Genomic DNA, 26,870 nt, shown 5'->3' with positions numbered 1-26,870 from the left:
TCATCCCCGATGCAGCATTGCAATCATGCCGGGCCCTTCAAAATCCTCAGTGCTTTAATCAATCCGAGCCCATGCACAGTGTAATTTCCTGCTGGGTTTTGGAGTCTCTTTAGCAGCAGAGTTAGGCCAGGCTGGAATGATGACTGCCCCCAAGAAGCCCAGCAGCTGTCCAGAGCCAGTGGCTAACCACTGAGCCTTCACAGCCTTGCCCAGGCACTTGGCTTTAGAAATCATCTCACAAGCCTGGCTCTTTGGACCCAGCTTTAGGGTCCCTGCCTCCGTCATCTTCTTGCAGCCACAAACCTGCCTTGTAAAAAGGAGAGCAGAGGACCACAGACATCACAGAATCATAGAATAGTAGAGTTGGAAGGGGCCTATAAGGCCATCGAGTCCAACCCCCTGCTCAATGCAGGAATCAAAGGGTTGCCGTCAATCAAAGGGTTGCCGGCCCACAGCGAACCCCAGCTCGGGGCAGTCTGGCTTTGTAGCCATGTGTTTTAGGCCTCTTTCTGCATTTGGATGTGTTTTCCCACTGGCTGTGCTGTGCCCCGTGCTTTTTGAGAGTCGCATCGAGACAATCTCACTCTACTACTACCAGGCAAAGGGTAGGTCCCATGGGGATCTCCTCCAACATGTGTCAGAAGAAATTAGGTCACCTTGTTTTGCTTCTTGTGAGGGAATTGCTCACCAGAGAAGGGCAACATGGAGCCTGGTTTCCGGGAGACCAGCAGGAACATAACTCTAAAGACCTCTGGGAATAAGCATGCAGACTTTACCACCCCTGGGAGGGAAAGCACATCCAGCGCGATCCAAAAAAAGTCAGATGTTCCCGATCAATGAGACTCCCAGGATTTATCTATGCACTTGAGTCCCATTGAATCCAAAAGGATTTAAAAGGTAGCATAACTGTCTCTGGGTTGAGCCCATGTTAGATACTGCAAATGTACGCATTCCCCACCACCAGCACCACCACCCCTGCCCAGGACAGCATTGTTGAAGGCACATGAGCGTGGATTTTATAAGTGCCTGGATGGGAGACGATTTGGAAATCTATGGGTTGCAGCCAGTGTAATACTAAGGGGAACATTCTGTCAATGCTAGGATTTCTGCTTACACAACAGAAAGTTCTCCCCTTTTCCTTTGCCCGTGTGCCTTCTAAATCTGTTCTAGGGGTTCCTGCACCCCTCTGGAGAAGATTTCAGGAGGACACGGGGCATGCAGAGGGGACAGTAGGAGAGGGGAGGAAGTCCCATTGCACGAGCAGAAATCCATGTGCTCACAGCAGAATACTGCCCTTTTGAATCTAAACAGCAGGACAAATAAACAAAACATATTTAATTTAAAAGCCAGTGTGGTGCAGTGACTAGAGTGCTGGATTAGGACCTGAGAGATACAGGTTCAAATACCCGCTCAGCCATGAAGCCCATTGGCTGACCTTGGGCCAGTTGCTTTCTCTCAGCCGAATGTACCTTGACACGAATTAAAGTATATTTGCTACATATTGCCTCCTTTCTATATATATCAGTGCCTGAACATCTCTATTGGAATATTTCTATATGCTTCTGCACTGCTATGCATTTACTATAAATATTATTCTTTAGCTACTGGCCAAGTTCAAGGTTCTGGTTTTAGTGTACAAAGCCCTGTACACCTTGGGACCAGGATACCTGAAAGATTGTCTTATCCCTTATATGCCCAGTCGATCACTGTGTTCTGCAGGTGAGGGCCTCCTGCAGATACCTTCTTATCAGGAGGTCCGTTCCACACAGCATAGGAAATGGACCTTTAGTGTAGAGGCACCTACCCTTTGGAATTCCCTCCCCTTAAATATTAGACAGGCACCACCTCTGTTATCTTTTCGGCACCTACTGAAGACCTCCACTTTCGACAAACCTTTTAAGTAGACCTTGTCCTAGTCTGCGTCTGTGTTGGAATTACTTTGCAAGATGGTTTTAAAGCTGTTTGTGTGTGTGTGTGTGTGTGTGTGTGTGTTTAAAGATGTTTTGTTTTAATACGTTTTAAAGTTTTTTGTTTTTAGGATGTTTTAGAGTGTTTTTAGTATTTTTGTTTGTCACCCTGGGCTCCTTCTGGGTGGAAGGGCAGGATTTAAATTTAATAAACAAACAAACAAACAAATAATTCTATGATTGTATTCACATTATAAGTGTATCTTTAAAATTTGTATAAAAATGCTCGTAGTGTTGAAACTGACAGAAATGCAGTGTTTGAGATAAAACCAGGAATGTTTATTACTTTCTCCATCTTGTCTGCAAAACAAAGCTCAGGGTCTGTTGCATTGCTTGCATGCACTGCAGAAACAGCTAGTTACCCAAGGCCACCGATGACAGAGTGGTCTATGTTATAATAACATGTACAGGATGTGTGAAGTATGAATGCATTTTTCTTTCTAGGGCTTATGGCTAAAACTGGAGGCTTGGAGCCGGTGAAGGTTCTTAAGATTATTTATAAAAAGATGACAACAACTGGGGGATGTCTGGAATACATCGACCATAAACAAATGTTATAATTCTAATGTAAGTCTGAGAATCCTAAAAGAAACCTCGTGATCAGTGCCCTTGATAGGCACCAAGCTGGTATTAGAAAGAGGAGATGAAGTCTTGAGTATGTGCCGAGAGACTGACATCACTAGAAGTGCCAGCTGACTGATTGATGGTTGAGATAGCAAGGCTCAGTGAAGATATCAAAAGAACATCAAAACATAATCTGACTATAAAGGCACCCCAGCTTCACCAGAAGATCTGAGAAGTTTTCCACCACCCGAGACTCCCATGAGTGCCCCACCTGCTTCTCCAAGTCTCTTCTCCCCTGCTACAGTAACTGGCTGGCCCCCAGTTACTTGTATGACTGTGTGAGAGCATGAAAGATCAGGACTATTGGGCATATCTGGCTTTGCATTTTACCATTCCTGCAATGGGTGACTCACAAGAGCACTTCTGGCTGTGTAAACTGGGCATTTTTCAATAAAACTTTAAAACCTTTTATATAGGTGTGGTTCTTACACTGTAGCTCGTTCCCTCTGACTCCTGGTTTGATCACCCAGGAGTGGCTTTGGGTTCATTGGTAAGACCTAATTCCCTGACAGTACATGTCAACCTCACAGGATTGTTGTGAGGATAAAATGGGAAGGGGAAAAGAATGTGTGCCACCTTGAACTCCTTGGAGGAGGAAAGGTGAGGTGGAAATGTAACCAATAAAACAAAATAACAAGAGGAAAGGGACTGTGTTCCTATGTGTGACCTGACCTTCAAAGTTGACTCAATATATTGATACTTTGTACTTGGGTATCTATAAGTATAGTGCTCTGCAGGAGAACCCACATAAATTCAATAGGCCACACTTTGCTAGCACCCTTTTGGGAGCTAAATTATTTATTTATTTTATTATTTATTAAAAATATTTATAAGCCGCTCTATTTTCACAGAAACTCAGAGCGACGAACAACATAATAAAACATGTAGATAAAAGCACAAATACAGCAATAAAATTACAATCTCTATATTTAGAGGTCACAGTAAGCCCAATCCAATGCTTAAAAACTCTAATTATTCATTTAAATTAAATGCAATCTGGAATAAAAACGTTTTAACCAGGCGGCGAAATGACAAAAGCAAAGAGGCAGAACGTATGTCCACAGGTAACGAGTTCCAGAGTCTAGGAGCAACAGCTGAGAATGCTCTATCTCTAGTCCCTGAAAGACGAACTAGTGAAACTGGCGGAATTGTAAGAAGAAAATCATTAGCGGATCTCAAGGGACGGGGGGGTTCGTAAACAGACAATCGATCGGACAGATAGACAGGGCCCAAGCCGTGAAGGGCTTTAAAGGACATCACAAGCACCTTGAATTGGGCCCAGAAGCAAATCAGCAACCAATGAAGTTGCTGTAACAGGGGAGTCGTGTGAACACGAAAACTAGCCCCGGTCAGCAACCTAGCTGTAGCACGTTGAACCAATTTTAGCTGCCAAACAGTCTTCAAGGGCAGCCCAACGTAGAGTGCGTTGCAGTAGTCCATCTGGGATGCCAGGATTGCCTCTGGCTACCTCATTTGGAGGTACCCCAGAAAAGTCACCCTGACCCCACCATGAATCTAAGAGCTGCACAAGGGGCTCTTCCCTTATACGCTGCCCTTTTGACCTCTGAACCTGCTCCTGAGCCTTTCCCAGCAGCGGTGGAATTTGCTACCTTCTTATTTCTGAGACTGGCTGATCGCTCATGAATATGGCTGGAGCCGAGAAAAAACTGGAGCCTCACTTGGATGGGAGTGATTTACTGGAAGGAGGCATATTAAATCCTGAGCCATGGGTCCTGCAGCAGCGGCAGCCCTGTTCTCTGGCAGAAAATCACATGAGCTTAATGCATTCCTTCCGCCGCATGGGGTGATTGCAGCCCCAAGTAATTTATACTCCGCCGTGCATGTAATGTCCTGAGTGCTGCTAGTGAGCTAAATATGTTTTTTGTCCAGGACACTGAGCATGGCAGCTGTGGGGCTCTGGCTGCTTTCAATCACACATACTGTGTTTCACAAAAAAGAGTCCACTCCACACTCATCACAGGTATGTGTGTGTGTGTGTGTGTGTGTGTGTGTGTGTGTGTGTGAGAGAGAGAGAGAGAGAGAGAGAGAGAGAGAGAGAGAGAGAGAGGCTGTGTAGATTTTAGGTCATGCCTTTTTTGTCTCCAGATCAAGTACATTTGCGTTGTTTTCTTTTTTTTTTTTTTTGAACAATGTTACATTTCTATAATAGTACTAGGGGTCTGCCCCTGCTTGCTTCACTCACCAATCCCACCTACTGTGGCCAAACCTCCCCCCTTCTCCCCCATGGGTCACCAAACCTTTCCCCTTCTCCCCACCAGTGCTCTACTTCCTCCCCATAGGTTACCAGTGCTCCCCCTCCCGCCTATGGGTTGTCAGCACTCCGCCTTCCTCCTTCCCCCTCAAGACTCCCACCCACCCAGGCTCTTAGCTGGCATGGCCTCTGCCTCCACCCCTCTAACTGCCACCGCTGCCACTGCCCCCTCACTGCTGCTGCCACTGCCATCGCCATGGTGGCCTTTCCTTTCCTCTAAGAATCACGCTACACGTGAACGCTTTGAAAAATATGATATAGGAAGATATCCACATTGTCTGAGCTGTTGGCTCATAATTCTTTTGTGAGGGAGATTGCTGGTTAAGAGCCCAAGGTGGCCAGCTGCTAGGAGCTCATTGTTAAGGAGATGGTTTCTTGATAGCTGGAGGCCTCTCTGGACTCAAGCACTGGCCACCAGAGCCAGGGAAAGGGACATCCTGAGGAGGACAGAAACAGCCGTTTGCAATTTGTAGCAGACAAAAGCACAGAGAGAGCAGAGAGTTTCCTGAAGGCATATTGGGATGCAAGGGATCAGGCATGGAGCAATACATCTGCTGCCTTAGCCAGCCTGGGCCAACCTACTGACCTCCCAGTTGTAGTCCAAAACCACTGGGAGGCACCAGGTTGGGCCGGGCTGGCATCTGCTGTTGCCCTCCACTTACATCTTTGTACATAAAGCAAATATCACAGGGACACCACAAGTCTTCAGTGCTTGCTCTCCCATCCAAAAAGCCATACCCGAGTGGCACAGTGTCCCTGAAACTTCCCTTGCCATTTGGGGAATTGGGGGGCACTTGACAGTATAGCCTTGCCAAGATTGAGTAGAATCAGAGAAGAGGTTGGAGATAAGCATTAACCATGGCCAAGCCAAATGAAAGCCGGGGCTCCTTCCTGTAATATGCACAGGCAGGGGAAGGAAGCAGGTGTCCTTGAGCATGTCCAGAGTGCATTCTCACAGCATGAGTAAATGACAGAGCCGATCTAGGATCAGGAGAAGGGTCCCAGGCCAGAAGGGGCGACTTCATAGGAAGTCTGGTCTCCAGCATGTCTCCTTTTAGAAACTGAACCAGGGGATTTGCTCACAGGAAATTCTTGTGTGGACTATGATGGATGCGGCATGACCAAAGAAGCTGGTTCTCCCAAAATGTTCTCTTCTGCTCAACCGTAGGAGCCAGTGTGGCTCAGAGTTTGGAGACAGCTTTGAAGATGAAGATTGATATTCTCATTAGCAAGCCAGCTAAATGTGGGCTGGATGGAACAACTATCAAGTGGATCCACAGTTGGCTCCAGAATCGTACTGAAAGAGTGCTGATCAATGGTTCTTCTCAAACTGGGGGGAAGGTAGCAAGTGGGGTACTACAGGGCTCAGTCCTGGGCTCAGTACTCTTTAACATTTTCATTAATGACTTGGATGAGGAGGTGCAGGGAACGCTTATAAAATCTGCAGATGATACAAAATTGGGAGGGATAGCTAATACCCTAGAGAAAACAGAATTCAGTGGGATCTTTATAGACTGAAGCATCGGGCTGAAAACAACAGAAAGATAACAGGGATAAGTGTAAAGTTCTACATGTAGGAAAAAGAAACCAAATGTGCCATTGTAAGATGGGGGATACTTGGCTCAGCAATACTATGTGCAAGAAGGATCTTGGAATTGTTGTTGATTGCAAGCTGAATATAAGCCAACAGTGTGATGTGGCTGCAAAAAAGGCAAATGCTACTTTAAGGCTGCATTAAGTATAGTTTCCAATAGTCCCCTCTATTTGGCACTGGTTAGGCCTCATCTTGAGTACTGCATCCAGTTCTAGACACTGCACTTAAAGAAAGTTGCAGACAAACTGGAACAGGTTCAGAGGAGGGCAATGAGGATGATCAGGGGACTGGAAACAAAGCCCTATGAGGAGAGACTGAAAGAACTGGGCAGGTTTAGCCTGGAGAAGAGAAGACTGAGGGGAGATATGATAGCGCCCTTCAAGTATTTGAAAGGTTGCCACACAGAGGAGGGCCGGGATCTCTTCTTGATTGTCCCAGAGTGCAGGACACGGAACAATGGGCTCAAGTTGTAGGAAGCCAGATTTTGACTGAACGTCAGGAAAAACTTCCTGTTAGAGCGCTACGACAATAGAACCAATGACCTAGGGAGGTGGTGGGCTCTCCAACCCTGGAGGCATTCAAGAGGCAGCTGGACAGCCACCTGTCGGGGATGCTGTAAGTTGGATTCCTGCACTGAGCAGTGGGTTGGACTTGATGGCCTTAGAGGCCCCTCCCAACTCCACTGTTCTATGATTCTGTGACCAGATTCATTTTCGGGGGGGGGGAGGCTGACTTGGTTGCTCTTGGGGATTATGTTACAGTATAGGGAGTAGAGGAGGCCTGAAATCAGTGGTGGGCTACATCTGGCCCTTGGCCTAATTCCACGTGGCCCTTCAGACATGGCAGGCCTGTCCTTCCTCTCCAGGCCACCCCTCTGGGAACTGCTTCATCTTGTCATGTGAGGGAGAGAAGAATGGCATCAAGGCAGGCAGTCTGCAGCCTCTGCGCACTGTTGGCTGTGGCCCAGCCACCACCAGGTCTGCCCCCTCCGGCCATCCTTTTGGGGGGAATTCCTTTGCAAAGAGGTGTATATTCAAAGACATTTTCACTAAAATCCTGATAAATTTTCATGAGGACTTTAAAAATAAACTTTGCAAACTGATGCAGAATTGTGGAGAACTGGACTTAAGATGAAAGGAGAAATGGAGGTGAACCAGAATGGACAGATTTGGCCACCCGTGAGATGTTAGAGCCTCTGGCGGGGTGAGGCTTTCACAGCACACGATGCTGCCTGTCCAAGGGCCAGCCGCAGAGGAGGTTCTTTGTCCGTTACAAGGAAGACAGACAGGGCTGTAAGGTGTAAACCGGACCTTTACCAAATAACGTCAGCCATTTCTTCTTACAGCAAGACGCAAGGAAGAAAGGGGAGGAAAGAAAGTAAACTCACAACTCCGGAAGGGCACTTTAACGTCCTGGGCCTAAGTACATTAACCCTTTAGTGGCTGTTCCTCTCAGTACAGTGGACATTAATAAAGACTGTTGCTTATTCTAACTCGGCTGTTTTGTTTTTCAAATGCTAAGAAGCTAGGCAAGGTCTAAAGCAGTTGGGGGAAAGTGATGAGACTGGTTTATGAGTGTGTTTGTTTAAACCCTTTGTCAAAGTACTGCAAAAGGGACAGGAGCTGGGGTAGCGAACAGTTTTGTTGGCCTTGTTTATACTGCCAGCTGTTGGCAGTTTGTTGTCCAATTTGTTGTAATCATTACTAAATTGGCAACGTGAAAGGGCTGGAGGCCATGACGTGTGGCCACCAGTTTGTACACAAGCAGATGGGAAAGTGTGTGGGATGGGGGGAGAAGCAGGAGGTGACGGTGACGGTGACTCCTGTTCCTTCCTCTAGGCTGCCCGGATGCAAGAGATTGTAGAGGAGGGGAAGAGCACCAGATCTACCAAGATAAACTCCTGTGCACCAAAAAGGAAATAGAAGGAAGGCTTCCCTGACAGGGAGATTACACTGTGGTCCTCCCACCTGATATTTTATTGATTATTGATCACTTAATATAAGTTAACAATTCAGACCTGTGGTACAGCAGAGACACAGGTATTCCGTAGTTACTTTCAATGGGAATACTTGCTGTCTGTCTGTCTGTCCAACAGGGCATGCAGTTTTAACTAATATATAGTTATGTATATATTATACCCCTTTCTGTCAGTGCAGTTTACCATTCAAAGCAATGGTTTACAATCTAATAGATACATTATAAAAGGAAAAAAGGGTGAAGAGGGAAAAGGAAATTCATGAAGGTGGGTACCAGCATAATGTTACATTGTGGGATGGCCAGTGCAGGACTGACTGGGAGAGGAAGTGTCACACAGTAGCTGGGCCGATGGAGGAGGCGTTGCAGTCTCACATGTCTCCTTCTAATGCATTCTGCTCCTTAGTGTTGCTGGAGTTTGGACAAGGGATGCTCCCATGGACTGTATCCATGATTGGGCGGAGCGGCTGATATCATAAGCCACTATCCTGTTCCAGTGACATGTCCCACCAGCTGTGTAGGCATACAAGGATGTGCACCTGCACACCCAGTTGTTCCCTCCCCCTGCCCACCTGCTTCTGTCACCGCTAGAGCCCTGATTCAGCAACAACAGCAGGACTATCACCTCCAGCTCCCTCAATGCAAACTGTATTAATATTTATGAAATGGTTACTGGGTTGTCCCATTCCTTAACAGCTCCCTATAAGGCACCGCATAAAACATGCCAGCCATAAATCCTGTTCAGACGGCTCTCTTCCAAGCTGTTCTGGGGGTTCCTGCCCAGCCCGTAAAGTGGTGCTGGGCTATGATGTATCACTCAGAGATGTGTAGACAAGGTAGTGTAAAATGCCAGAGGACTGAATAAATTGCTATCAAGTCCAGCCCTATTATTTTTATTGGACTTGATAACAATAAGTGTGGGCTTCAAACCCTCCCCAAAGACTTTTAATGCAGTGCAAAATTGCGGCAGCCAAGTTCTCATTAAGAGGCAGGCCTGGTGGAATATTCCCTGTTCAATGCTGCTAATCTGCTGGAGAGAATTTGCTGCAGCAGACCTCTCTCCATCTCCCACTGTAGTATTACTTGGATAATCAGTCATCATTTCACATATTGAACAAGGGCTGAGAGCAAGTCCCCAACCATTAGCTGAATTGCTGTGATGTCATGGAATGTTCATAACCATTGCAACTGCTCAAGGGAAAGCTTTGCAGTAAGCAGTATAAGATTGATGGGGTACACTGGAATAGTACAACGTTAGTTGCGCCTGTCTTTCTCTACAGTCCCTGATGAACACTCAAAGTCCTCCTTCTCTGCCCATCAATCACAGGCCAATCCCACTGTGGATAAATATTGGCGGAGGTAGCCAATTAAATGTTTTATTGTTCCAGATGCCAAGAGTTGTGATGTTCATGTTTTATTGTTCCAGATGCCAAGATTGTGGATGCTCACAGTTCAAAATGGATGTTTATAGTACACACACTCACTCACACACATACTACCCCCCCTCATGTTTTTAATTTTCCTCGTTGGGCACAAAATCCTTGTTTCATCATTTTACTCTCTGTTTGCCATAAAACTATAAGATGATGCCCTTGGATATGACCAAGTGTCCATCTAGTCCAGCATTCTGTTTCCAGTAGTGACTATTCACAAGTAAGGCACGAAGGCAGAAGCTTTCCTTTATTGTATGTCCCAGGCTGTATCATTCAGAGGTAGCCTGCCTCTGAACCTGTAGGTTCCATTTCACTGTTGTGGCTAGTAGCTGCTGATAAACCTATCCATCATGGGTAGTTTGTCCCACCTCTTTTAAAAAGCCATTACTACCACTTGTGGCAGTGAGTTCCATAAGTCAATTATGCACAATGTGAAATGGGGCTTACTTTTGCCTGTCCTGAAACTGAGGTCAAGGTGAGCCTGAACTCTGGTATTAAGGGAAAAGGAGAAAAATCTCTCCCCCACAAACCTCACCATGCATTCTTAAAAATAAAGCTCTATTATGTCTAATACCCTCAGCTTTTTTCCTGAGCTTAAAAAGGGCCCAGCACCTTATTTATTTATTTAAAATATTTCTATCCTGCCCTTCTACCCTACAATAGGGCACTCAGGGCAGCTCACAATAAAATCATACACAGTAAAAAACACAAAACACATTAAAATAGATAAAAATACAAAAAATACAGTTAACCATTCAAGGGGAGTGATATTAAAATGAGACTAAAGAAGTAAAACTAAAAACGGGGGGTGGAATAAAATCAGTTTCAAGCTCAGCCTTCAGTCTCACCCAAAGGCTCTGTGGAACAAGATCGTTTTCAGAATTCTCTGTAATGCCATCGCAGCAGAGTGGGCTTCTTGGGGTAGGGTATTCCAGAGCTTGCGGGCCACAGCTGAAAAGGCTCTTTCCCGCATGTCTGTCAGTCTAACAACTTTCACTCCAGGCACGCAGAGGAGATCAGAGGCAGCTGATCTTCAGCCATGGACAGGGACAAATGGGCATAAGCGGTCCGTCAGGTACATTGATCCAAGGCCATTTAGGGCTTTAAAGGTCAAAACCAGCACTTTGAATTGGGCCTAGGAACAAATTGGGAGCCAGTGGAGTTGATAAAGCACAGGGGTGATATGTTCCCTATGCCATGCTCCAGTTAACATTCTGGCTGGTGTATTCTGAACCAACTGCAATTTCTGAACCATTTCCAAAGCAGCCCCCATAGAGTGCGTTACAGTAGTCAAGCCTAGATGTCACCAAAGCATGTGTCACTGTGGCCAAGTCAACTGCTTCCAGGAATGGGCACAGCTGGTAGCCCAGTCTGAGTTGGCCAAAAGCACTCCTGGCTACCACAACCACCTGATATTCAAGCAGCAGGGCAGGATCCAGGAGCACCCCCAAACTGTGGACCTGCTCCTTCAAGGGAGTGTGACCCCACCCAGAACAGATTGCAGCCCTATTCCTGGCACAGTTTCTTTCCTTGACCAGCAACACTTCCGTCTTGTCTGGATTAGCTTTAGCTTTTCTCAGCTTTTCTACTGTTTGAGTATTTAATTATAAAAAATAAAAAATGTAAAGTGCTTTTTATTTATAGGAAAATACCAAAGTAATTTCCAACATATTAAAACAATACAAAATCCCCTTAACTTGATGACTAAAACAAGACAGCAAAAGCAAGAACACAGGACATCAGGGCGTCAGGGATTGACACTGACCCAACACCAACAAAAATCCCATATAAAATAGTGCTGTTTTGTATTTACAAACAGAATCCTCCAGCATACACAGTTGTTAAAATAATTGTTGCAATAAGGCATACAGATTTGGCCTGAAAAAATACAACTCATGTAGTGATTACAACAAAACATAAAATAGTCCTGGTAATCAATCGTTTCCATTCAATATCTTTTCCAAGTCCATGTGGTGTTACTTTCTAATTCCTCAGGGAAAAAATTTCCTGTAGGATTACAGTTTGAGTGGTGGAATCCTCCTGCAGGTCTGGTGATACATGGCCTCCATTTCTCACAGTGTAGCATCACTCCAGGGCAGTGTGGGACATTCAAAAGGGTGGCTCCAAGCCCATCAACATAGGAAGGTGCCTACCAGAGGGCCGCCTCAAACACAAACCTAGCCCTGACGGTGGGAGACTGAGTGAGGGTGGTTCAACCCATACAAGAGGTGTGAAATCGTAGAGCTGCAAGGAGCCTATAAGGCCATCGAGTCCAACCCCCTGCTCAGTGCAGGAATCCAGCTTAAAGCAGACCCAACATGGGACTGTCCAGCTTCCTCTTGGATGCCCCCAGGGTTGGAGAGCCCACCACCTCCCTAGGTCATTGGTCCCATTGTTATACCGCTCTAACAGTTAGGAGGTTTTTTCCTGATGTTCAGTTGAAATCTGGCTTCCTGTCATTTGAGCCCATTATTCCATGTAGGAGAGTGGGATCTGCTCAACGAAGTAGTTCACGCTTCAGGGAGAATAAGAACCAGCTTTATTCCCATGACCTTTATCAAAATGATACAGTCTATGAACAATGAGGTGGGGATTAATGTTTTGTCTCTGTCTAGGCTGGAGAGTAAGCAAAGGTGCAGAGATGAGGGTCTGGGCAGCCTTTGGCATTTGTGTTGGTGAGGATCTGCCAGTGGATATCTTTGGGGTGGACCCAGGTAGCCAAGGGTGGAAGCAAATGGGACTTGCAAGAAAGCAGGAAGGCTCCTAACTGCAGGAGGGCACCCAAGCAGGGCCTCTGCTCTTCCACACACCCTCCAACCTCCCTTCAGGAAAGGGCCTTCGCCCAGTAGCAGAGCACCTGCTTTGCTTGCAGAAGGTTCCCATTTCAGTCCCCAGGGAAGGATTCCTTGCCTGAAGCCCTGGGGAGCCGCTGCCGGCCAGTGTAGATAACACTGAGCTAGATGGACCAGTGGTCTGACTCAGTAAGAGGCACCTTCCTGGTTCCTAAATCGCTTTGTGGTTGATACTCAGCATTCGAAGGCTACTGACCGTGCTTAGTTCGCCTTGGGCTGCTTGGAAGATGGTTGCCTCTTGAGGTCCTTCTTGTAGTTCTGTACGTGTGCGTGCTGATACTTCCCAGTAGCCCCATTTTGGCTCCATTTCTGTCAGCACTCACCACCTAAGTTTGCTGTTAGAGGGGATGAGGTTTCCCAAAGCCCACAACGTGTCGGAATTCTATTATTGAGCAAGCTTATGTGTGTGTGAATGTTTGCTAAGATTCTACCTTCCCTGCAAATTAGTCAGACAGAGACTTTACGCTTTAAAATAAGAAACAACTACTTTATTCTGGAAGTACATGCTTGATAGGAAAGAGTTCTATATCTAGCTAACTAGCTATGTTGGAGCAGTCTGCACTAGTCCCAGTACAGCTCTCATGCTGGTTGAGAGGGAGAGACAAAGGAAAGATGTCTGCTCCCCGAGAGAGAGAGAGAGAGAGAGAGAGAGAGAGAGAGAGAAGAAGGCGGGAAGGAACTGGGATTAACATCCTTTGCATATCTGTCTAGCAGGAGGGGGAGAGACGGCAAGGATCAAAGGACAGGTATAGCCTGACAATGAAGAGGTCTCCTCCCTAGCTACCCTTTTTAACCCCATGCAACCTCAACCCGCCAAGTTGGAGTTGAACCTCATACATTCCAACACGACGCACACTGAATGCACACTCGTCGCTTGTATCCTGCAGATCCTTGCAAGACACCCACAGACACTCTGTTGCAAAGTAATTGCAGCCCATGATGCTCAAAGAAGCCAAATAATTACTGTCGGTGGTAGCCATAAACAGAGCTTCTCACAGTGCTTCTAGTCCTCAGGAAAGAGAGAGAGTTCACACTCTGCTGCTACTGCTTTTCAAAAGCATGTGAGTGGAACCCAATGGAGATGACGCTGTAAGTTTTCTCTCCCAGGCTCATGGAGAAGCCCGAGTTCTGTGTATTGATCAGCTTTTCCCTGTCTAGCCCATGTGATGGAGGGAGGGGGGAGAGGTCCAAGCATACCTCCCCCCTCAGCTAGACCATCAGTTACAACTTACAAGGGAGCTGCATTTTCCTAGTACCAAAAGGGCAATTTGCTGCTGCTGAGAAATCAGATCCTTCCTTGCTACAAATATTGCTTTCTTTGCTGTTTGGTGTGTCAAATGGAATGAAGCTGAGCACCTATTGGCCTTGGCCTAGGGAGTCATATGCCTCTTTCAAGGGATTATGCAGACGAGTGAGGTTGCTTGGTGACACAGTCAGGAACTGCCTTGCCCAGAGAGGAAAAGTGGGCCACTGCATATTTCAGCAATACAAAATACTGCTTGTCATTAAAACTCTGATTCAATTTATCTTGGGATGTGTTTTGTTTTTAAAAAAACTAGTAGATTCAATGTTAAAGAATCAACAGGCAGCATGAAAGGCCTCTGCCTGAGTACTGTGGAGCAGCCCAAAACACTTCCATGCCCTCCCCAAGCATGTTGCTGAAGCTACTCTAAATTAAGTGCCTTGCGTGACTGCAGTCTTGGGACCACTTTGCATTTGCAAAGAACGGAAGGTCTCTGACTGTGGGCCATTCCTGTTCTTCTGTTCCATACTCAGAGCGAGAGAGAGAGAGAGCTCTCAGCTCTGCAGTTCAAAATCCATCACCGGAGGAGAGAGTCACTGGCTCCAATGTCGCCTTCTGTTGCTGTCGCTCTATTTAATAAAGGACCACCCATGAATGTGGTTTTTAGTGACGGCAAAGTTCTGTTTAGGACCTCATTAACACCGAGGGAAACAGAAGACCACAGCCCTCAAACCTCGCAGGCCTGGGTGTCTATCGATTGGCTGGCTTGATATCCAACATGCTGCTTACAGCAGAGAGATGCAAGGCAATTAACATTTTGAGAGCGGTTAATCTCTGATGGATCTTGTCAGCAATGCTTAACAAGCAATTACCGCTCCTGGTCCTGTCCAGGCAAACGTCTGCGGCTTCCCGAGGCAAAGCGTGTTCGATTCAACCCTTCATTAGCGGTGGCGGAGGCAAAGCGTGTTCGATTCAACCCTTCATTAGCGCTCCGCCACCGGAACATGGAAGGAAATGGGAGCATGTTGGTGGTTGTAATCCGTAACAGCTTGATCCCGCGGTCTGCTAAGCAAGGGGCAGAACTGTGGGCTGGTGCTGTTGGTGCAAGGCCCCTTGAGCCAGGGTGACATGGTGAGCCATGCTGCTGCCGCACCGGTGCTGCAGTCCAAGGTTGTGCAAGTAATCACCCATGCAAGTCTTTGCAGGAGTCATATGTGAGCTGAGCAGCATTGGACCGGATCAGGATCACACACATACATACACTGTCCCACAGATGGACCATTACAGCTACAAACTTCCAAAACAGCACTAGTAAAAAATAATTATTCCCCCCTGGCTTCTTTTCATTGCACATTTGCGATGATTTGTACTCACGATGCTATCAGAGAGGTCACACACCATTCCATTTTCAATACTGTTTGCTCCTGCAAACATTTTGTGGCTATCACAGTGCTTCATTTCTAGTCACTACATATCCTGTAACTTCCTGCTGAAATCCTGTACCTTTTATACCACAAAAGTTTTGCTTTATTTTTGTCCCACTTTTGTTGCGCTGTAGTCCCTCTGGACATCAATAATGTGGCAGCATTGGGGAAACATCACATAAAGTAAAGCGGAATAAATCTATCACAAATGCTCTATCATGTTGTACAATACACCCGCAATAAAACACCAGTCTGGACGGGTCAGGTGCCTTTCAGAGTCAAGAAATGAATAGTTCTGTGTCTCCCAGAAGGGAAGGGGCCGGGAAATGAAAGGAATCCAGCTGAGCAAAGAGGTGGGTCTTTAAAGTAGGGGTGGTTCATGTTTTCTGGCCCATGGAGGACCACATTAACAGTTAGCAACCATCCTAGGGCCACATGCCAGCTGTGGCATGTATATATGGGAGAACCGAGACAGATGTGCAGGACACGGAATAATGGGCCCAAGTAGCAGGAAGATAGATTTTGGCTGAACATCAGGAAAAACTTCCTAACTGTTAGAGCCATATGACAATGGAACTAATGACCTGGGGAGGTGGTGGGCTCTCCAACCCTGGAGGCATTCAAGAGGCAGCTGGACAGCCACCTGTTGGGGATGCTTTAACTTGGATTTCTGCGTTGAGCAGGGGGTTGGGAGTCGATGGCCTCACAGGTCCCTCCCAACTCTACTGTTCTGTGATTCTATGATAATTGTCCACCCTCTGCTCTAAAGGTTCCCAGCAAGGCCATTCACTATCCCTTCATTGCAGCTCTTTTGCCTTCAGGCAGAAAATGGCCTAGCTGGCAATCCTCACAGGTTTAGAGTTGGCCTTCCAGGTGCTGTATAACAGATTCCTGTTATGTTGCTAAGACTGAGGAAAAGGAGATTCCCTCCTCCTCTGCCACTCTGTGGGCCGCAGTTCACTCTTTCATTAAGTGCATGTCAGCAGTTGCTGCCTGACACAGGCCCCGCATGGATCACTGGCCTGAGTCAGCACATCAATACATGCGACTTCTCACCATAGAAATTGCCTTATTGCAACATCTTCTAGGGAATTGATGCATCCCAGTGCTAGTTAGTTCCATGCTCTTCTTTTCCCCCTTTTGCTTTATAAGAGGATAGTATTAATAATAGCTTAATGAGACGATGTGCATTTGTTGCCAATAGGTTAAGTGGTGTTTAACAAGATGGTAAATGGGGTGAAAGTATTTGCTCCTGTTTTTAATCTACAAGTTTTCAGACAAAGATTTATGGTAAAGAAAGAAATCTCTATCAAACTGTCTCCCTTAACGTCTTCCTTTTTTAATTTAGTGCACTGATGGGTTTGGTCGGTGCGTTGCTTAAAGATATCCAGGCCCCCTCCCTCTGAAAGGAGATGGGAGTTAGACAATAGAAGGATATGGAAAGCTGCCTAATACTGAGTCAGGCCATGGGTCCAACTAGCCTAGTATTGTCTACACTGACTGGCAGCAGCTCTCCAACGCTTCAGGGAGGGTTCCCTCCCAGCCCTACCTGGAAATGCTAAGGACTGCAACCGGGAACTTCTGCATGCAAAGCAGGTGTTCAGCCACTTCAGGCCTCTCCCCTCTGAAAAGAGACAGGGCTCAGATAACAGAAGGAGTTCTCAGCCACCGGCAAAACCAGCAAGTAGTGCTGGCAGGCCTAAGAGGCGGGCCGGCATCCTGGTGTGCCGTTGCTTCTGCAGGCACCTCCAGTCACAGTGCAAATATCATTTCTTACATGAGGCTGCAGACCTCAAAGGAGCTGGGTGGGAGGGTCTCTGGGACACAGCAAGTCCTTATGCCAAGGGTGAGGGGGAACCTCAGCCCCCAGGGGCCACACGAGACCCTCCTCCAGGCCTCTGTCCAGCCCTCGGCACTCTCCCCAGGCCATTTCTGTCACTGGCCCGGCCCGGCCCGCTCCTGGAGTCATTTCTTCTGGCTGAACTCTGAGGAGGAGGAGGCCTTCAGCTTGCTTGCCTGGATGGCGTATGGAGAGCAGCGTTAGCCTGGATAGACCCACCACTGTTAAGCGGCCCCTGGAAGGGAATGCGGCCCTTGGGCTGAACAAAAGTGCTCCACACCTGCATTATGAATTGGACGGGTGTTTCTGTTTGAAAAGAAAAAATGGGTCCCTCTGAACCACTAAGAGCAATTGTTAACTCACGGGGAGATACAGTAAAATAATAATTCTGCAATGTTTGGAGCAAGCTAGAACAGATGTTGATCTGGGGAAACAATTCTGAGTCTGACAAGGCACAGTCCATCCCGCAGTGCTTTCTAAGCATCCCTGGAGCATTCTATGTGTCCCTCAGATTTAACCCTTTCCTTCTGGCCTTCTCTGTCCTCCGGGGATCTGCACCTCCCTCCAGGCTGACTCTTGTACTAATGCTGTGCCAAAATCCCAAGCCTGCAAGCCCTGCGCTAGGCTAGCTCTGAACCTTTCCCCTCTCTTGCACCAAGGAGTTCTTCCCCTTAATTTCCTGCTCCATCGATAGTTACCATCTTCTCCCTCTTCAAAACTGACTGCCCTTTTATTTCAAGCATCTCCCTTCTCTAGTAGCAACAGTTTTTGGACTTATGAGTAGGAGAGGCACGGCTGTGACCTATTCTCTTGTCCCAGCTAAAATAGATGGCCTGCTATGGTAGGGATGGAGGGGGGGGTTGGATGAGGCAGGAAAGCTGCTTTTCTTCTTTACCATCCCATCATAAAGGGCAGACACAGAGCGTTTGTACCACTGCTGCTGACGTAAGCTCTCGTCATGGATTTGCAGGGCAGATATAAAGCCATTTCCCTGCTTCTCAGTAGCATGTCCAAGCATCTCTTCTCCAGTTCTTCTCTGGCATGTTTTAGAATTTCTGCAGGTGATTTACACAAGTAGAGTATACATGATCAGGAGTGGCGGAAGGGCTTTTGCTGGACTACGGATGCCAAGATAGCAGAGCTCAGCTGGGAAACCAGAGCCAAAATCAGCAGTAAACATTGAAGGTTGCTTTTAAAGTGTGGCTCTGAGATTAAAGTCTGAACATCGCAGATGCATGTGACAAACAGGAGATGACTCCATTCGGGCTCATTCCTCCAACAGCCAAAGTTAATTGCTTTGGGCTCAGTCCAGTGGCATTTCTGTGGCGTGATCTGAAAAGACCTGGCTAAGAGCAAATGTTCTTTCTCTATCCAAAGATGTCTAACAGGGTCAATGGCAGGTCAGCCTCGCTCTGAGTAGGGATGGAGAACAAATTCAGTTCAGTTTGCATTTAAAGGGAAACATACCCAATTTGTCCTTTCTGAATCCATACATGGACCGAAATACACCCATCCTTTGAAATCTGCACTTCTCTGAATTTTGCAGTCCAGTTCTCCTGCCAGGTAATGTATACAAAAATGCATTATATTAGGGGGAATTGCTTTGCAAAAAAGGATAAATTTAACCTAAGTTGCTGATTATTTTTTCATGAGGACTTTAAAAAATAATAATAATCGCAAACTGATGTGGAAATGTGAAGAAATGAACTTGAGATTTGGAAAAATGAGAAACTGACAGAAACTAAAACTGGCAGATTCATTCATTCCTACCTGTGACACCCCTACACTATACAGACTCTTTTTCTAGAACGATAGCAGTCCATTCCCCCACACACACATGTCCCAGAAGCAAGTGGGCTCTCTCCATGCAAGGTCTCCTGTTTCCTGGCTGCACATTTGCAATCTCTGCCTTGCCTGCTCCGAAGCTGGTGCCATCGCCCCCTGCTGGTGTCCAGTTTGCTATTTCAGGTGTTCCACGTCACAATTCTGCTGTGTGGAGAGAAGCAGCATTTGAAAACAAGGCGCTATTTAAAGTGACTTTGTGGCTAGGAGCAGTCCTGAAATGGCTCTCCCAAATGACACGCCCTCTGAGAATCATAAAAGCACCCACTTTCCCTCCTGTGGGAATCCCAGTTCAATGCAGTGTTGTTTCTCAAGCCATGAGCCAGGTTAGCAAATCATTTGCTCATGTACTCGTTATGCAATGATGTGCTGTGCACGTGCAGCCAAGCCTGGTTATCCTTCTCATGCTGAAGTGCCAAACCAAAGTTTTCCGGCCTCAGAACTCCTCCCCCAGCCCAGGGAATGCTGAGCTGGACGAGTCTCCAGTTCCTGGCCCCCAAACAGCTGTGCAGAGCTTGCTCCTTACCTTTACAGGTATTTATCCACTCCCCGCTGTCCTACTCTTTCAATGGGGGGGGCAGTTATTCCAAAGATGGGGACCCTAAACATGGACTCTGAATCCAAGAAGTGGGTGGCTGTGAGGGCTACACTTTCGGGGTTCAACTTACGCATTGCGAGAGCTCAGTGTGAAGGCAGCAAAGGCTCTGAACAGCTCTTGTTTCTCAAATCAGAAAGCAAAATGCAGCTGTGGGGGGGGTCAAAGGCCTCCTTGCTCATAAGCACAGGACCAGGGATGAGGTGCAAGGAAAGAGAAGGAGGGCAGTGGCGTCACTAGGGTTGGTGTCACCCGGTGCAGCCCGCAGCGCCTTCTCTCTGACTCCGAGCGATCATGTGCACGGCGGAGCTTGTGGTCAAGTGCGCGCACATGGCCAAACGACAGGGCCCGGGAGCGCGCCGCCGCTTCGTTGTCTGCCGCCGCTTCCACTTCCTAAAAGCCGAGGAAGGCAGCCAGTGCGCCACGTGAAGACTCTCATTGGTGCCTAGGCGGTGCCTGGGGGCGGTGGCTCTGGGTGTCACCCCTGTCTGGTGGTGTCACCCGGTGTGGCCTGCACCTGCCGCACCCCCCTAGTGACACCCCTGAAGGAGGGCACCCTTTCCATCATTCCACAGAGGAAAATATTTGCAACACACACATTCTTTTCCACTTTTATGATATGAATGGAAAGAGCTGGCAATTCAGTTCTCTCAGTTTCTCATTCTTCCAATCTTAAATTCAGTTCTTCACATTTCTGTAGCAATTTGTGATTTTTTAAAAAAAATTCTCCAGCATTTTAGTGCGAATCTCTCCTAATAAACACATTTTATAGCGAGTTTTGACTCAAGTATACATTTTTGCAAGTCATTTCTTGTCATATAATGCATTTTCGCCTGTTATTTTCACTCATACATACATCGTTATACACACTTTCTCCCAATAAATGCATTTTTGTAAACATTGTTTGGCTTTCAAACTGCATCACAAAATTCAAATAAGTGTGAATGTCAAAGGATGGCTGTGTTTTGGTTCTCTTACAGTTTCAGAAAGTGCGAATTTGATACATTCAGCTTGAAATGCAAACTGAATTGAAATCCTCACCCGTCCCTAGTTATGAGCCCTCCCTTTCTCTGCGCATAGTTACTCATTCCTAATGGCTCTTCACTGCTCTCTTCATATATTCTGACAACCTCCTGCATTAAAAGTCAAGAAGGGGGTGGCTCTTTTGGTTAAAAGATATACCAGGAAAAAAGGCACAGTTGTTTCTATAGTCCGTTAACAGCAGTTCCAAATACACCTCAGCAGCTACAGTGCGCAGAATGGCAGCCTTGATGCCTTGCTGTCCATGTGCCAGAATTTGCACAGGATGCATCAGAGACAAAATGCAACCTGAAATTTAGCTTCCCTGGAGAGGAAGTTGAACTCTGATGAACGACAGCACCAGCAACTCAGGCTTAGCAGAATCTTCAGAGTCCATCTCCCAAAGGCAAGAAACAGAGATGAAAGAGGGGCAGTGTGGGGCCAGGCCAGGAAAGTACATTGGGACTGTCCTTCCTGGCCAATAGGCTAGTTGGAGAGCACAAGGGTGCTGATTCCCCTTTCAGAAGTGGATGGGGTGGGGAGATTTGGCTCCTGCCAAATAAGCCACTTTCATCTAAGATGCTTAACCAAAATTCTGTGGCAAGAAGAGCAGAATTCTGCAATTTGTGCAGTAATCATGAACATGAAGCACCTGTCTATATATAAGCTTGCATGCGTGCACGCACATGCACACCATACAGAGGTAGAACATCTGATTCCCATGCAGAAGGTTCCAGGTTCAATCCCCAATAGCATCTCAAGGTAGGGTGGGAGAGACTCCTGCCTAAAACCCTGAAGCGCTGCTGCCAGTCAGTGTAGACAACACTGAGCTAGATGGACTGATGGTCTGGCTTGGAAGAAGGCAGATCCTTTTGTTTCCCATGTCCCAGAAGTCATCACCCACATCATGTTTTTGAGTCTGTCTCTGTGGCCTTGAGGGCTGGCTGCTTGCTTTGTGTTTTTGAACCAAAGAAGCCAATCTCCTTAGGAGTCCGTGCTCAGGAATCCTGCCTGTGTGTGGTGTGATGGTGGAAGACACACACAGTCATGGTGGCAAGCCATTCTTGGTACTGTGTAATTGCACCTTTCCTTGCACGTTTCAGGCTGTTGGTCCTCAGGTGATGTCCTGGGAGGGAAGCAGCAAGGCACCCCCTTGGGGTCTCATCCACCACCTGGATCATCTGGTGATGACTGTCAAGAGCATTGAGGACACGGCTGCTTTCTACTCTCGGGTCCTTGGCATGGATGTCATCTCCTTCAAGGTGCTTGGACTGGGAACGGCAACCCAGATCATAGCCAGGTCCTGAAAGAACAAGAGCGACTCAGCTTCTGTCAGGACTCGAGAGAGGGAGAAATTTGGTTAGCTTTGCATTTTAATGCAAACCTTACTAATTTGCGCTTTCTAGAACAATATACCGTACAAACTAAAACACAGGTATCCTTCAAAATTCACACTGCTCCAGATTTGTGATGCAGTTCTCCAGCAACAGCAACAACAAAAAATGTAGAAAAAATCATATATTAGGTTGTGTGGATATGACTTGTTTGTTTACACTTGCAGCCCATGCTGCACCGAATGGTCCCAGGGTGAGTGACAAAAATGGCAGTTAAAACAAGTGCAGTTTACACTGAAAACATAAAACCAAGCCACGTAACAAAACAACGAAACAGCAGCATTGAAAATGAATGCAAGAGGAGGATATTAGAGAAAATAACGTCCAAAACTGTATATTATTATAGCGGAAATTGCCTGCAAAAAATGTATAGATGAGGCAAAATTGCATACAGAAATACTAGAATATCTGCAAATTTGCATGAGGACCTCTTTTTTAAAACTTTTGCCAACTGATGAGGAAATGTGGGAAGCTGAATGTAAGATTAGAAAATGGAGAAACTGGCACTGACAGATTTGTCTCCATCATGGGGGGGGGGGAGGGGGCAGAGAAGCTCCCAGTTTCAAAATGTGGATCCAAAATGGAAACACAAAAGAAAGGGACAACGTGGCGCTTGTCTTGAGCCTATGAACACACGTGGCAGTTTTAGTCCCTGGTGGTGGTAGTGAGAGGTAAATGCCAGGCTTGATTCTTGGCAGTTGCTACTCTCCAAGCAGTCTCTAGACTTCATTAGACTTCCGCAAGGTTTTCCTGGGGGTAACTGCACCACCATCATGTCATGTGTATGAAGGTTCCATAACCGGCTAGAGCAGGACAGATCATGGAAAATAAGCACATAATGGCAATTTTGCATACTTTGGGTTAAATCTGGACAGAAAAGCTTTTTTTGTTAGTTTGTTTTTTTAATTCAGGTATCCACACAGCCCTGCTGTTAACAGAGATAAGCCTTGAGGGCCAGGATGGGAAATGTGTGGACCTCCAGATGTTACTGGACTTCAGCACCCATCATCCCTGATCATTGGCTGTGATGGCTCGGGCGGATGGAGTCCAGCAACATCTGAAGAACCACAAGGTCCTCATCTGTGCCTTAAGGCACGTCTCTATCATCAGCTCATCATCTTCTGGTTAAACTTTGTATTTGCAAACACCAGTCACTTACTTTGGGTACCATTCAATGTCCCCGTCCCACTGAATCCATGCATGCTTTTTGCTTTCTTCACAGGGAAATCGCACGGCTTTGCATTTTGGCAACCAGAAGTTTAACCTCCATGAGGTGGGGAAGGAGTTTGAGCCCAAAGCCCACAGGCCAACCCCTGGCTCCTTGGACATCTGCCTCACCACGGAGATGCCGCTGGAGCAGCTGATGGAACACCTGAAGGTCAGGCAGGTGCTGCAAGCAGGGGTGGCTCTCTGGAGCAATGGTCCAAGCCAGGGGTGTAGCAATGGCAGAGGGGAAATAAGGGCATTGACCCCCACAGAAATTTTCTTTCAGTCCCCAAATTTCTAGCATTGCAGTAACTTAAAATTTCACTTGAGCTTTTAGAAATACAGTTTCGGCATCCAAAGAGAGAGGTAGGGCCAAGTTAGGACCCTTAGTAGGACCCTAAGTAACACTAACTGGAGTTGTGTACAAAATAATGTACTCAAACCCCCAAAACAGCAGGGAACCGAAAGCCAACCTTTTTTGGGCAGACATAAAGCAAAGGAGCAGTGGGTGCTCTGAGCCCATTCTCAGCCCAGGAATTTGTTTTCAGTACCATAACTGAGATCACAGTTCTGTAACATAGAAATCCACTCCAGGTTTTCCCCTGAAGCCTTCTTCATCTCAACAGCCTATTTTGGGTGGAGGTAGGGAGCTTTCTGATGAGCTGTTGTTAAACAATCGAGCATCTGAAACCCTTGGTGATCTACTACAGTACTACAAATTCCCCAGAGATCCAGGTCCACCTTCTGTCCACCCCTCGTTTAATGGATTGCCCAGAGCTGCACCTTCAGACCTACACATTCTCATATAGGAAGGTGGTGGTGGTGGATAAGTGTTATTTTGTGAATAGATGGCGTCATTCCCCTGTACCTTTCTTACAGGCTTGCGGAGTAAGCATCGAAGAAGGACCAGTGTCCAGAACTGGTGCAGTTGGCCCAATAACATCTGTTTACTTCCGAGATCCAGACCAGAACCTGCTTGAGATCTGCAACTACAGCAGTCATTCAGAGCACTGAGTGTTCTCTTCTGGACCTGCAGAGACCACGAATGCAGGATATCCAATTTAGGTTTGGAAATTCAGATACAAATGGATCAAGGCCCTGGTGTCTGCCTTTCAAAAAATCTGATTTCTGAGGAAAGAGAATCAGAAGCCAAGAATTCCAACACACTTAGAAGTTTTATTTTCTCCCATCCCTTGGGCTGCCCCCCCAAAAATTTATTGCACCTTTGATAACCTTGGAGGGTTCCTCAAGGTCTGCTGATGCCTCCCTTTTATGTGCTGATGGTGCCATTTTTAGGGACCACACTCCAAGAATGAGTTTGCTATGCGAATCTAGGATGGACGGTGAGCACACTAGTCACCTACAGTAAAGCATTTCCATTGGCCACACCTGGAGGGGCAACGAGTTGACCTACCAATCAGTTGCATAATCTTTTTGAAGCTGAATATCTTTTTTTTAAAAGCACTTCAGCTGATCCCACCAAGTTTTGTAAAAAGGGGTGGAGTTTGACTAGCGTCGTGTGCTTCCGTTTTCAGAAGACAGAGGTGGAGACGCACTGGAACTGTCAGAACAGGAAGTGTGTCTCTACTCTTACATCGGACTGGGTTCTACTGAATACTATGCAGGCTTCAGGTTGCATCTAGGATTAGCTGGGATAAACAAATGCACAATGGCTGCTTTCCGTCCCACCACTCTCTCCATTTCTGAAATAGAAAAGCCTGCTGTTACTTACCCTGGCCCATCTCCAGCCTCAAGCAAAACAGACAGTGCTCCTTATTAGGCAGAGCACCAAACTAAAGGGAAACATGGCAGTTTTTATTTTATTTTATTTATAAAAGTATTTATATACCACTCTCGCAAAATATCAGGGCAGCGTACAATAACATAAAAACATTTAAAAACAACACAAAATGATGTAGTATAAATCACTTATGCTCTCAGAGATGGAGGTTTGGTTTTAGGTGGTGGGATAGGTTTTAAAAAAGGCAATAGAAGCCGATTGGGTAGCACCGCTTAGCAGCTGGAAGGAATGAAACCCTCAAGAAGGCGTGCTTTTTTTTAGCATAATGAGGAGAAAGGTCTTGGGCTCACCAATAGATGGCAGCCTTGCTTTCCTCAAAGGAACATGGTGTTTCCACCAAACTGGTGTTTCCAACCCAGCAGTAAATAATTCAGTTTCTCACAAAACCTTATCAGCAAGTGGTCATTGCAAAGTGAGGGTGGGACTGGAAGCCAGGTGAGGGAGGCTGGCACGTGTTTCCTCCTTCAGGCTATGTTCAGACTGCCAGCCAAATCCTGGGCAGCAGGTGCCCCAAGCTGGCTGGCACACCTGGCATTTGCTGTAAGTACCACATGAGAATGAGCTCATCATGGAGCAGAAATCATCCCTGCATGTCCATCCCTTTCTCTCCTTCCCTCGGCCACCCAAGACTTATTTCCTGCGCTCTCATCGTGTCTTAGGCCTTGATGGGCAGGAGATTCAGGACAGACTAGATAAATTACTTGCACACAATGTATAATTAATTTACAGTATCTGCAACTTTGGGACATGGTCATGGCCACAGATGGCTTTAAAAGGGGGTAGGACAGATTAATGATGGAGGAGGAGGAAGAGGAGGCTATGCTATCCATGGCTCTTAGTCAAGATGGTTGCATGGAACATCCAAATTCATTGGCTGCATGTCATTGAATGCCAGTCGCTGGGGGAAGCACAGCCAATGAGGAAAGGCTGTTGCCTTCAAGCCCTGCTTGTCATCTTCCTGGAGGTATCTGCTTAGATGCCGGATGGACCTTTGGTCTGATCCAGAAGGGTGGCTGTTTTGCTCTTAATATCTTTCCTGAGCACTTTTTCCAAAACTCACTTTCTTGGGGAACACCTTTTGGCCAATAACTAGAATAAAGTTGGATTAGTTAGTACATATGAACACACTAACACATAAGCCTTATACTGTATCAGAGCCATTTTAAGTGCCAACAGTCTGGTTCCCTTCTGGTTCAAGTGGAGCCCATCCCTTTTGTACAGGCCTGGCTAGTCCCAAAATGTTCCCCAGTGCCTAACACATCCAAACCCCTCCTCTTGACACCATTGTCTCATCCACTCATTGAGACTGCACAGCTGTGCCCATCTAGCCTGCCCTGCACATGGTACTGGTAGCCTTTCAGAGAACAGTCCACTCTGAGGTGAGTCACCGAGAGGCAAAAGGCAACAGAGGGTGAAAAGCCACTCTGCTCCAGATGCACCCAGGTGGCTGCCGTTCCCCAACTCTGCTGAAGGCAGCAGTGTCTAGAAATGGCAGGCCTTCTTGTGTGTCCTGAAACATCTGTCATGTTGAGAATGAGTGGGCTGCTGTTTCTGGTGCCTTGCTTTGCCCACCATTTTCACACCAGGGGTGTCCATTCACAGGGCAGGTGGAAAAGATCAAACCAGGTGGCACTCTGAGCCCAGAATGACTTTATGGTCAAAAGCTGGCTCATTACCCCTCAGTGGCCTAGAAGCCAGGAACCCACAAGTCAAGAAGTGGTATCTACTGCAGCATCTTTCCACCCTGTATAACGTCCAGTTTAGACTGGATGTGAGTGTCATGATAATC

At 46.7% G+C, this 26,870-nt stretch overlaps 1 protein-coding gene across 1 annotated transcript; it reads left to right on the top strand.

The window, feature by feature from the left end:
• The first annotated feature begins 19,526 nt into the window (after window positions 1-19,526).
• GLOD5 (glyoxalase domain containing 5) lies at window positions 19,527-25,152 on the top strand. Its single transcript, XM_061598611.1, has 4 exons — window positions 19,527-19,599; window positions 21,784-21,942; window positions 23,297-23,452; window positions 24,160-25,152. Exons 1-4 carry the CDS (start codon window positions 19,528-19,530, stop codon window positions 24,292-24,294), a joined length of 522 nt encoding a protein of 173 aa, XP_061454595.1. The 5' UTR covers window position 19,527; the 3' UTR covers window positions 24,295-25,152.
• The last annotated feature ends 1,718 nt before the right edge of the window (window positions 25,153-26,870 follow it).

Source organism: Rhineura floridana, chromosome 16, assembly GCF_030035675.1.
Source record: "Rhineura floridana isolate rRhiFlo1 chromosome 16, rRhiFlo1.hap2, whole genome shotgun sequence".
Taxonomy (NCBI): Eukaryota; Metazoa; Chordata; class Lepidosauria; order Squamata; family Rhineuridae; genus Rhineura; species Rhineura floridana.
Note: the sequence above shows the minus strand (reverse complement) of the source record. Positions and strands in the feature narration are given on the sequence as shown.

What these genes read in the sequence shown, in the direction of transcription:
- GLOD5 (XM_061598611.1), top strand. Translation starts at nt 19,528, where the DNA reads ATGCTGAGCTGGACGAGTCTCCAGTTCCTGGCCCCCAAACAGCTGTGC. An exon ending in CTTGCTCCTTACCTTTACAG is followed by an intron (nt 19,600 to 21,783) that starts GTATTTATCCAC and finishes TGCACGTTTCAG; the next exon opens with GCTGTTGGTCCTCAGGTGAT. An exon ending in AGCTGATGGAACACCTGAAG is followed by an intron (nt 23,453 to 24,159) that starts GTCAGGCAGGTG and finishes CCTTTCTTACAG; the next exon opens with GCTTGCGGAGTAAGCATCGA.